General features: G+C 37.8%; 1 protein-coding gene across 2 annotated transcripts in view; it reads right to left on the bottom strand.

Moving 5' to 3' along the window:
• Window positions 1-12,829, bottom strand: part of INTS6 (integrator complex subunit 6) — a 40,899-nt gene that overhangs the window by 10,167 nt on the left and 17,903 nt on the right. For both annotated transcript variants that reach the window (XM_032099696.1, XM_032099697.1), the window contains 5 exons: window positions 5,603-5,786; window positions 4,510-4,635; window positions 3,526-3,680; window positions 628-780; window positions 356-488 (listed from right to left, as the gene is read on the bottom strand). In XM_032099696.1, coding sequence (XP_031955587.1) covers window positions 356-488; window positions 628-780; window positions 3,526-3,680; window positions 4,510-4,635; window positions 5,603-5,786 — 751 coding nt within the window. The remainder of the gene's footprint in view (window positions 1-355; window positions 489-627; window positions 781-3,525; window positions 3,681-4,509; window positions 4,636-5,602; window positions 5,787-12,829) is intronic.

Raw genomic sequence — 12,829 nt, 5'->3', positions numbered from 1 at the left:
ATTCAACATATATACAACTAAACCAAACATACACACACAAGATTAACTCTGCAGCCAAAAATGGAACCTGATAAATCATCTAATTGAATTGGTATTGAGGTAACAGATTAGGAAAAATGGCTCTTAAAACAATTAAAGTGAGACCAAAATGTATCTGAAAATGATGATCGAGTAAATCATCTCACACACTGAGTCTGAGTCATGAAGGCCAGACAACTGGAGACAAGTGGAACAAATCACTGATGCTACCATTCTCCAGGTATTAATATTGGTATTAATTGCAGTAATCTATTTAGATGACATCAATGTTTCAATTATGTACCACAGAAGAAAATTTGTATGAAGTGTTATTTACCTAGCAGTGGAAGCAGGACCGGGTAATTGTAAGGCATCACAAATAAATTCACACAATTCAGCGCTGTACTAGCTTTCAAGTAACCAAAAGGATGACCAAGTTCACTGTATTTTGCACTATTGCTCACATACACCTGCAATAAAACACATTACAGTGGATTCACATGCCAAGTATTGTGTTCTGAAGTTGTACATCCTATTTTGATTATAGAATAAGATATATGAAAAACAGCATTCCATAAAAAACTTCAATTCAGCATGCACTCTACTTGCCTGCCAGCAGGTCTGAGGGGATTTTCTTTCCAGGATAAACTGGGTCAGTGGTGAAGGTTCTAATTCATATTTATCAAAAGGCAGTTTGTCAATGACCATCGGTTCACAATCAGTACAGGAAAATTTCACCACAGGATGAGATGTGCGAGGTGGCTAAACAAAGTATTCCACTGTTAATACAGCCGCACAACAATTCAAAGGCATTTGTGCTATGACAACTAAAGTAATACAGCTTCTTGGAAAACATATGTATTTAAGGAAACTATTCAATACAGGATTCATTTATTGTTAATGAGTCCTAAGCAATGCATGATGTTAGCACTTGTTTTATTCTGAAGGAATCTTGTTTTCTAAATAAATGCCTATTACTTTACATAGTAAGTCTAGAGCAATATGCAACTAAGACTTCTTGCATTTACACAAAAGCTGTGCAAATGGAAGTAAGTTCTAGTGGGGACAAAAAACACCTTCAATGCTTCTCTGGGACATGTCCATTTTCATTCCCGACAGAAAGAGGTGCTGTACTTTTGCATTTGCTGACTTCCCCAGGCACTTTTCCTTCTTGGCAAATTCAACAGTTACAAATTCAGCAGTTATAAAGATCAAAAGCAGCATGAATTCAGAAAAACCCCAAACTTTAAAAACTCACATTTTAACTAGGCCTGAGAAAAAAGTTATTTCAATTCAAGGGATTTCAGTGTTTGGATTTTTTAATCTTTTCATTAATCATAGGAAAAAGGCCTTTGTGTCTCAAGTTTCAACTGAAAGTTAACAACTTGAAATTTCTTTTGCCAGAAGGGAAAGCCAATTATTAGTGTGATGAAAATTGGAGCTGTACACTTTCCACCGAAGGGAGGAATGCAAGCTCTTATACTTACCCTGAGCCTCCCCTCAAGGCCACTAGGATCTGAGGGAGAGCTTAATTGGGAAGCCTTCTTCCATTTGCTCTCCTTACAAAAAGGTAACTAACAAATACACAAGATGAAGTAGAGAAACACAAGGTTCCTTGGACTGTCTTACCACTTCACCTTGAAAGCAATTCTTTTATGTGTAAGCTCTAAGCTCTTCACTTTAGGACAAGCCACCCAAACAAGTTATCTGTCAAGAGCACTGATCTTGCCTTGAGTGTCTCCACCCTGAGGAAGGTGTGCTGTCCAACTGCACACCAAATAGGAGGCCCAACCAAGTGGAGGAAGAGCAATTCTCTTCAAAGAATATGACTAATAAATAGCTGTGGTGGAGTTTTTGACCAAGCCAGCAAAGTTATACCAGGAATAAAAAGGCTGCAAAAGAAATTGACTACTCAGACTTGAGAAGTCCAATAATCCTTTGCTGGATAAAAGGACTATTTTTACCTCTGAGCAGTTGAAGCAGCCATTTACATGTTGATCTGCCAACAGACTTTCATACATTTAAGAAAGCCTTGATGGTGTCATTAGCCACAGCAGACTTAAGTTCTTAGGACAGAACTGTTTAAGACAACTCCACTGTGGATCAGGTAACAGGGAGGAAAAGTCAAGTATTTAACTATGAACTCTTAAGCAGACAAGATATGCTACATACATACACACACACTGATTGCAACATATGCTATGTTTTAACAGTACTGAAATACAGGTCCTGAAACACCATCAGCAAACTTAGCTCCCCAACACTGCATGAGGAAGGTTCAATGCAAAATTTCAATTGATACCAACAAGAATTTAGCTGTACATGACAGTGCTTTATAGTTATGAGAGCTATACACACTACAAGAGAAAAAAATCTCTTCTTTTTGCCATTTGAGTAAGTCAACTTCAGGCTTTTAGAAGATTTAATTCAACAACTCTTCACTTAGTAAGATCTATTTTACCAATCTTGATTAAGATCTGGAGTAGCAAACTGTACTGACTCTACATGACCAGCTTTTCTACGAAAAAACCTTTAAATATCCAGTATACAATAACATCTCTTTTTAATGACTACAGAAAATTCACTTTTATTCATATATGCTAGCTTGCTTGTAGTTCAGAAGGACATCCACATCCTTTAATGAATGTGGCCACAGATGCCAAAAAATATCAAACCTGTAAATATGACTAAAATTTCATACTTGCATCACTCCTCAACAACCTGTATTTCAAAGGACTTCATCTGTTTTTAACCAAGAGATAAAATTTACTAGAAGTTCAGTGAGTTAGTCAGCACATCTGTTTCATATGAAAAAAGCCACAAAAATTCAATAAAAATCATAATGAAATCTAGATAACCATTACACTACTGCAGGATTTCTACTTTAATTATTTAAAATATTAGCAGAAACAAAAATGCATTATACTATACTAATGATTAGATGTCAGACCAAACAGCAGTGGCATACATTCTTTTGTGAAAAAGAACAAATAAATTAATTCTGTGGGCAGTAATTAGAAAGCTGAGGTTTTCTCAGTTTGGATAAATTGAAGGCGTAGCTACACTGCACAACAGCAGATGAAATTATATTCACTTGCTCGAATGAAAGCAGAACTACCACAAGGATTCAAATGGTCAAGATCATACTATCTTTTATTAATACCCTCTATGAGGCAATAGAATCTGATAGACTTTTACCAAGTGCCACCATTTGATATTTAACAGGGTTCAAACAAACACTCAATCACATGTACTGGGTCAAAAATCTGTTACAGGCAGTTTCTTAATGCCTCGAAGTTACTGAAAAGCAAATCCCATATTATTTGCTCATCAGTAATTTATAGGGATAACTGCAACACAGGTTTGCATGTGTGACTCCTTGGATCACACTGCTCCCACAGTTGCTACAAAGCAATACATATTTCAAGACTTTAAAAAAATCTGTGAATAGGAAATCCTGGAGTATTCCTTCATGCAGAAACCCTTTACTTTATCTTCAGTACATACCAGTGTTGGAGAATTTTGATCTGGCCAAAAGGATTCAGGAACAGGCCAATGACCTATAGGAACCCCAGTTTTAGGGTTTGGTCTGACATAGATAAGTTTGTGACAGCTGTGCCAGGGTTGGGGTCCAAAGGGTCTGGATATCTCCACCTGCCCATCTACAGAAGAAAAAGGCTTTGAGTCAAAATAATGTTAAAACTCAAGAAGAGGATTAAATAACTTCCGTGAAGACTTAAGGAACTATAATCCCAGGGAAGCCCTTCCTGCAGTTAATATTATTTCTAAGAATAGCAGATAGTTGACAGTAAGCATTTCTGCAAAAACACAGACTGAGAAGCCAAATAAGCATTAAATGTTTGCAGGATGAGAGCCCAGAAAGCCAGTTTTCTGGAGCCCTTCATAATAATCAGTTTCTTTTTCCTCCATTGTCATTAACAGATAACCTTCAAATCCAAGCATTAAAAAAGTGATATACACGACTAATACTGCTGGACTTTTTATTGCAGTGAAGTAAAATTTTTTAAAAATCCCACAAATTTCTCAGTAACATCCTAGAGAGGGACCTAGCTAAGCCATTTAGAATGAGAAATTAATGCCACACATGTATTTGCTATTTTGACTCTTAACACAGCCACTCTACTACATTGAAGAAAAAAGGGTAAGACCAAGTCTTTCCAGATCATGTTATTTTCATTTCTAGCTGGTTGAAAACTGCTTAAAACTTATAAACCCCTTTAACTATGCTTGACATGAACAAATGCATTTAAGGCCACCTGAGTGGTATGACCAAATGCAGAGGTGTCTAGCAGCTACAGCCAGTATTTTGAAATACTACAAAGTTTCAGAATTAGCAGGTCCTTTTGGTAGTAAAGTCTTTCAAATTGCAATAGTTACCCTTTTGACTTGACAACTACTACATTAAGTTCACTGAGTTATATTGACAGTCATCCCTATTATTTGGTATACAGTGTAAAAAATTTCAAGTACCATCAATTGGTGAGGGATCTGGTCCAGCTTTTTCAAAATTTATTACCACTCCACTTTGTACTTTTTGCACCAATGACTCAAGACATTGATTCAGCATTCTTGGAGAGCACACACAATATGATCGACCTGGAACAAAACAGTCAGGGTTAAAGCTCTTCAGTGCTTCTGCCCTTACGTTAACTTGGATCATTTAAAACTGTTCAACCACCATACACATTGATTTATGTATGGATCACTGATTTAATGCTTCTCCTGAACACTCCCTCTTTAAGCAGCAAGGCAGCCTAGTAAAGCACTGACAAACGCCTCATTGGAAATGTTTGTATTTTCGACCCTTAATGACTAACTCAAATTCTTGGTTGCATTCATGGATAATGGGCTCCCCCTGGTGACAGACATCAACACTTAAACTGCCCACAAATTTCAGTCAAAGAACTTGCCAGAACAGCCTACATACAGCCAGAAAGCAGTGGAATCAAATCCTTTTGGAATACTTTTCAAAGCCCTTTGTTTCCTCTCTATCAGGTCCCCTCTGATGCACCAGAAGAATAAGCACATTTTTAAAACGTAATAAACTCAGTGCCTGAGTTTGATCTGGAATATGTTCTAAGATATTAACAATATGATCTATAACTGAGACAAGTATCAATTCTGCAGAATTATTATGCATTCTGAAAGGCATTCTGCATGCTCTGGAGGGAAAAAACCTGAAACAACCCATTTCCTTCACTTCTGGCTTCTTTAGACCAGAGTGTGACAGGAATTTACCAAAACTGTACTGCAGAACAGACTCTATTACAATTTCTAATTGCAACGCCAAGGTGTAGTAAAAAAAAAAAGTAAGTTCTCTCACAAAAAACTTCTGAAGAAAGTAGATTCACTCTTCCAAGATAGGCTACATTTAAATTGTCTGTAGCTTTAATGCTGTAAGTGTCTTTAGCTGCATTATATCAGTCTCAAGATTTTTTACAAGTACTGGAAGAACTTAGAAATCCTTATCCCATGACATGGAATCACACAATTAATTGAACTAAACTGAATTAATTTGCACTTTGGAAAGTAATGACTTGTCAAAGGAAACAAGGGCACTCACCTCCTGTGACTTCACACATAGGCGTGATTGCAGAGTCATCCACAGGTACGCCTGTCATCTGCTCTGATTCTGGGGCTGTAATACCAGGCAAACGAAGAACCAAAGCAAATAACCTCTGATCCCATCGAAAGGGCTCCTTAGTCAACTCACTTCCAGGTAAAGGGGAATTGAGAGGTAAATGGAGCTGGAAAGGAATTTAAATCAGTGAATACACAGCTTTTAAAAGAAACAAAAATTCAGGTTACATAGCAGTGGCAATTCACTCTATATAAGCACACTTCTCTCTCCACGCACATTTAATAATTCATTCAGGTACTGTACATTACCACCAAGACATCCATCATTTAATCAAGACTTGGCCATTTCAGAGCAACATAATGCATGTTGAGAACCTCAAATCAAGTGATAACCACTTTTAAAAACTGATCCAAACTCAGAATCAGTATTTTCTTTAGAATTTCAGCAATAAAAACAGCTTCACTGTTGTGTTCTTTTGTTCAGTTTTCTGCAGAACAGGCCCACTCTTAGCTTAGTACTTTTCCTCAATTCTTCAAGATAAGCACCACTGAACAAAAAAGCAATGTTAATCCAAGACTCTCATGGAAGAAATATAGCTTGGGTATAGCTGCTAAAAAAATTAAGTGTATATCAGGCAGGATTACCTACTCCAAATAACAGCTTCAAGTGAACTAATGCAGCAGTTATGTTACAGAATCAGAAAGATTTTAGATAATTTGGGTATATCCCAGAATTAACTCATGCCTGTGCTTTAAGTGAAAAGAAGGTGTTAACAGTAGCCACAGCTACACATACAAGGAAGAATTGCTTGCCATGTGCTGTTGTATTGCCTCTGGGAAGAACTACTCAAAAGTTTTAATTCAGAATATTGAAGATACCAAACACATGGAAGCATCTCTTTTTACTTTAATTCACAGAAAAGACAGTAGAGATTCAAGTGTCAGGCTTCAAACATGCCACAGTAGAGATACAGCAATGGTCAGGACATTTATTAACCACTAACAGCAATAGCCCAACACACTAACAGAACACACCTAGAAGTCCTGGGATAGCAGCAGTTTTACACCTAGTTAACCCCAATGAGAAAAGCTTCTAAAGGACAGCAGAAGGCATTCACAAGATCCTAGATGCTTTTTGCATGCAGATACTTCACACAGACTAGTGGTAAAAAGAAAGCTTATCCAGACATTCAGCTACAGAAGCCCTGAGCAGACAGCTTTGCAACAAGTAATTGCAAGTTTCAGAAAATTTTATACATCCCTGGCTGATGATACCATTGTCAGCACAAGCAAAATTCTCATTTCACCTGGAGCACTGCAGCAACAAAAGGGGGGGAAAAAAAATCCCCAAAGCAATGACTCAAGTGGTGCAAACAGTTCCATTACCACACCAAATACAAGGGGGTTAAGCCCACATGCTGAAGCAAACTCAACACATCTTCAAACATTTTCTCTCATGCAGCATTCAAATTCTCAAGCCCAGCTCAATCCTAGCAAGAAAGTACTAGTCTGTTCCAAAACTTGATGCAAATCCACGTAAGTGCTCATTACATATTGCCTTCATTTCTAGTTCATAGTGTTAGAGAATTTACAGAAAGCTGTTAAAAAAGGTCTTTTGTTTGCTTATTTCGAAGAGATAAAGTATTAAAAGTATCGAAAGTATTAAAACCTGATTTCCAAAACCAGATACCTCAGCTATTTCTATTTACATAATTACAGCATCTCATACTGGGAAAAATACATGCCTTAATGTTTGAAAAGCAATCAATTTATTGATACAATCTCAAAGCTATGAACAAGCACAACAAGCCTACTCATAACATGTGGCCAAGTATCAGAATATTTTGGACTTTTCAGCACACCCGATGATTCCTCCTGAATTCCTTTTTGCTTATGCAAGCACAGAGTAGTACAAGTAAGAACTGAACTATTTCCCCAGATGTTTCATGTTTTACACGAAATTGGTCAAAGGGAACTCAGCTAGTTTAGTACTGATTGACATGCATGTCTTTCTCCTCTACACAAAGAGCCACAAAGACTGCCTGACAATGGAAACTCAGTCAAAAGAAGTTAAAAGAATAGCCACATTCTTAGTAAACAGCCCGGAATCCTGACTATAAGGAGACTTAATTGCAAGCACTCCACCATCTTCACTTGGGGCTATTAAGGAATGCCATTCAAGCTTGCCTACTTAGATCTAACTGAAGATATACTATCTCCAAAGAGTATATTTGATCTGCAAAACACACCTATGTAACAGCATTATTTTTCTTCGGGCAGCACATATACTTGGTTTTTACTATATATATTTTTATATATAAAGTATCCCACTGGATCCTGCACCAAGACTATCCCGAGTTCAGTTTACCTCAAGCTCCAAAACATTTCTTTGGCTCAGCTGGATTTATGGAGAGAACTGCAAAACCAAAGAGTAATCAGAAGCTGGCCGTTGCATTACATACATATTGCTATCAGAAATGTTTTCAAACTGTATGGACAAAATGCAAAGCAATCATCATCAAATCAAATGTCCTCACCTTCCCACAATTTAATTCCAGTTAAGTTTAATATCCTTTTACACTTATACTGGCAAAGTTATAGATTCAAACCACCTCATTCACCAATATTAGCAATGTGGTCTTGTCACCTCCAGTTACTTTTTTTTAACTGGTATTGTATTACCATAGCAACTGCATACCTAGCAGAAACTAAGATGAGCCTAGAATTTTACATCTTGCATTTCATTTCTTTCCCCACGCATATTTTAATAAGAAGGCATGCACACATTTTCCTCTTTCTCAACAACCAGTATGAAAGATAAAGGTAGACTGAACCAATTAAGGGAAGGTTATTTATCAGCTATGGTCTTCAACATATGACTGTAGAAAGACAAGTGTCCTCCCAGCTTAGTACTAGAAACCAGCTGTTTTGTCTCATCACTCGTTTGTAGGAGCACACAGAAGCCCTACCATTCCCAAATGCCACAATGCTACAATGAGATATCAGTGTGTGCCTTATGCCACTCTTCCTGCCTTTAAGACAACTAAAATATTCCAGAACTAAGAGGGGGTGGAAGATAAGAATGTTCTAGAAGATCTCTTCAGTACAAGGCTATTGGTGAGCAGGTTTGTTTATTCTCAGTCCTTGTTTCTACCTACATTAATGCAATCATAAGAAGCAGCACAGTCTAAAATTCTGAAGAGAAAAAAAAAAGGGATCCTAGAGACCATAGGATGAAAAAAATTAGATAAGCATTAGAGCACTCTGCACCAGCAGGGCAGTGTGAGAAAGACAGTAATGATCTTCTGGCAATGGCTGCACATATGGGCTCATCCATTAGAAGGGGCAGCAATAGCATTGCTTAAGCTTTAGTACCCAAGTAATAGCAGGCAGCTCCATCTCAGGAAATCTCATAAAAGGTTGTTAGAAGACTAGGCACTAAAAAATATGCCTACAGTCAACTTCTCTTTTTGTACCATAAAAAAGAAAAATCTTAGAAAAAAGAAATCTATCTGCAAGTAACCTTCCTTGCATGCTCTTCTGGTACCCAGAAAAAGGACAAACATCCCACATTCCAAGCAAATGCAGACTTTCGTCCTTACAGGACTAAGGACAGGTAACTATTCAAGCCCAGCTGAGAACATCAGCTCTTGACAGTGATAAACTCTACTTAGTTATCAAAAACATTGTTTTCACATCTTTTTCCATCCAATCCTATGCAGTTATAACACATAAGCACAAATTGTTCTTCCATGGAAGATAACTCAAGGAGATCCCAAAGACATCAAGGTCAACTGACACACCATGTCAATGTCATGATGTACTTGGCCATTCCAAAGCCAGCATTAACCATGACCAAGTACTCACTGAGCTGATATAGTTACACATCAAGAGCTCTGGAGCTCAGTGTCAAGTGCTGTGAACCCAAAAACTCCTGCTACCAGGAATAATAAGGATGAGAAAGAATGGGAACATACATTTAATGATATTTGCATATTTCTTAATAATATGCAATAATATAATAATATAATGCTATTTACACATTTCTTGCAGAATTTGTTTAGAAATCAAAATTTTTAACTGGAGGAACTATAATAAAAAACATAATGGAGCATTTAGAGCTCCTGATTATTCTTCAAAGTAAGCAGAACCTTGACACTTGTCACAGTTGTTACAACTGCAATACAAGGTGATCAGCTCTGGGAAGGATCAATGTGCCAATGCCAAACAGCTGCGGGATGAAGTCTCATGAAAATCACAGATTCCTCCTGTTAGAGTCTCTCATAACTGGAAGATCCGAAGAACAGCAACAAACAGAAACCAAGCAGCATTGCTTATGCTTTTTGCTTGTATAATCATCAGAACATATCAATATGCTAATAACCCCATTTCAGTCTTGCAGACAAGTTAAATGCTACTTAGAGGGTATGTAGAGGGAGGACAAGGGAACATAGCTCAGCAGTTGTAAAACTGGAAAAGTATGTTATTTCATAATATAAAGAGGAATAAGAAATCCCTTCAAGCATTTAAACATTTGCTTAACAAAAGATGAAGAAAGGGCTAAGACTGAATTTGGAGGATCAGGCCAGAAGCAAAAGCCACTCCGTAAGGAATCCATAACATGAGACCTACTAATTAATGATGGTTTGCCAATAGTATGAGCCCATCCCCTCCTCAAGTTCTGACTGGAACTAGTGAATCCAGGGAAGGGTCTGGTCAACAGGCCACGCAGAACACATAGAACTGATGCTGGTAATTTTCTGTTCATTGGCACTGGTGCATTAAAAAGCAGTGCCAGAAGGGACAGAACCAAAAATGTTACTGACTTGTGCAGGTGGAGAAAATTGCATAGACAATATAATTTCTGTCTTCAGTCTGAGTAACCACACCCGTGAGAGACAAGGAAGCACTCACTGAAGGGTAAGGCTCTATGTGCAACAAACATTTTAAAATCCACAAAGGAACAGGACATCTGAAGAATTCAGCAAGAGCTCTGGAACAGGGTTTAAGCTTGACTGCTTCACACTAGGGCAAATGACAGTGTTCGCATAGTGATAAACTGATTGCATTTGTAAGAATGCAAATGTTCATCTGAATGACAAAGCTTTGAGAAAACTTGCCTCCAGGTTCCATGCTGGCTTCACAGGCTTTCCAAAAAAACCCCAACAAAACACCAAAGCCCAACATTGTTGGTTCTCTTGTACATATGTCTTAAAAGAACTAAAAATATACTGCCTCAGTCGATGCTAGGACGTAAAAACGTTGTGATAGCCAGTGGGATACGATCACTTCCAACACCAACTCTGAAAAGCCTCCCCAAAGTCAAACCCAAAGAACAGGACATTTGAAAGTGACTGAAAAAGCTTTGTTAGTAACCAAAGAGGAGCAATGAACCTCTGTATCTCCAGGGTGGTGTTCCTGTACTAATTCTAGTTCATTTCTGCATGTCCAACTTGAGAGGTAACTGCAAAGGACACTCAATGGAGACAAAGAAAATTTCTGATCAATAGGACACACACTGACAACAGCAAAAAATCATCCCTGAAAGACATTAGTGCCCTTCAAATGCTTTGTTCCTCTTTGATAGTGTTAAGAATGTTCCTACCAATACACCTAAGGCAAAAAAAAGGGGGGGAAAAAAAATTCGCATTCTTTGCTGGGTGTGAAACATACCCAGTACATACATATGAAAAAGCATACAAACAAATTTGCATTTTGTCTTGCAGGAAGAAAAGTGGTTACTCCGCCTTCTGGAGGAATGGAACACCTTTACATTGGCTTATTTATAACAAAAAACCCCCACATTAATTCACTATTATTAGAGCAAATTCTGCATTTCTAGAATGTAATTTAATAATCACAAAATTGTAACATGGGGCTCAATTTGACATGATCACAACACAAACTCTGGGTGTAGCACACACTTATCAGTCAGGACTGCTCATGAGCCAAGTCTAAATTTAGTAGATTAATGCAGTCACCAGAAAGCTCTTTTTCTCAACCTAAGTTACAACAGTTTAAAGATGTGAATATATGACCAAATGGTTGCCTGACTCTAGGAAAATGTCTTCTTGCAAAGACTAACATGAAAAAGTTGTACCCACATTAAAAGGAAAAGGAACAAAAAAACCCTGGCTGGCTATAAAAAAGACCTGACTCTTGTTAGAGAAAGAGCTTAACTTACCTAAATCATTTTGAATAATGAAGATGAAAGGAAATGTAACATAGAATCATAGCACTGCATACACTAGAAGGGACACATGACATAAGTTATACAGTCCAGATGCTTTTGACTGCTCAGGACCTTGTCCAATGCAGCTTTTCCCATCTCCACAACCACTGGACAACATGCCCAGTGTTTGATCACCCACACAGTTAAAGATTTTCTTGATATCCAATCAGAATTTCCCATTGGAGAACTTGCAGCTGTTGCCTCTCATCTCAGCCCTGGGTACCTCCAGGAAAAGACAGGCTCCCTGCCCCATTAAGCTGTTGCAAAGGGTGGTAAAGGACTCCCCAGTCCTCTCTTCTGAAGACTGAACAAACCCAGTTCTCAGCCTCTACCCAGAAGTTATTTGCTTCACCCTCTGAGCACCTTGGTGTCCTTCACTCCAGTATGTCAGTGTCAGATTTTACTCGTCATCTGACAACAGAGATTATTCTCCTCAAGGAAGGACTTACACAGCTAAGAGATTACCCAAAATAGTATTCTGCTGCTAACAGATGTTGCATGTATGCTGCAAAAGACTCAAAAAGCGTCACACTACTCTAGTCTACTCAGTATTTTGTACTGCACCCATTCAATCACCAGATTAATCTGAAAATAGCTTATTGGGTAAAAAAAAGTATGATGGAAGTGAGGTTTCATACAGATAACCTACTTGTTACTGTGATCCAGGAATTCCCTTTCAGTTACTAGCTATGCTTGTTGGGAGTCCACACAGAATTATGCAATTCTCTTCCTTTAAGTCAGATATATTACAAAAACTACTCAAATACCACTTTTCATACAGACAAATTCTGTAAGTGCTGTAAGAATGCAATATAATACATTATTAGGAGAAATCTGAGTCACTAATGAACAGCAAAGTACAAGTTAATCTGTACAGTCAAATGTGGTGCAGCACAGGCACAAGTCTACATTCTCCCCTTACGTTTTAAAATGGAGTTTTGGATATTAACCTTTTCCCTGAAAAGGGAATGAGCTTAG

This window comes from Corvus moneduloides, chromosome 2, assembly GCF_009650955.1.
Source record: "Corvus moneduloides isolate bCorMon1 chromosome 2, bCorMon1.pri, whole genome shotgun sequence".
NCBI lineage: Eukaryota > Metazoa > Chordata > Aves > Passeriformes > Corvidae > Corvus > Corvus moneduloides.
The sequence above is the reverse complement of the archived record's forward strand: the minus strand, read 5'-3'. Positions and strand labels throughout refer to the sequence as shown.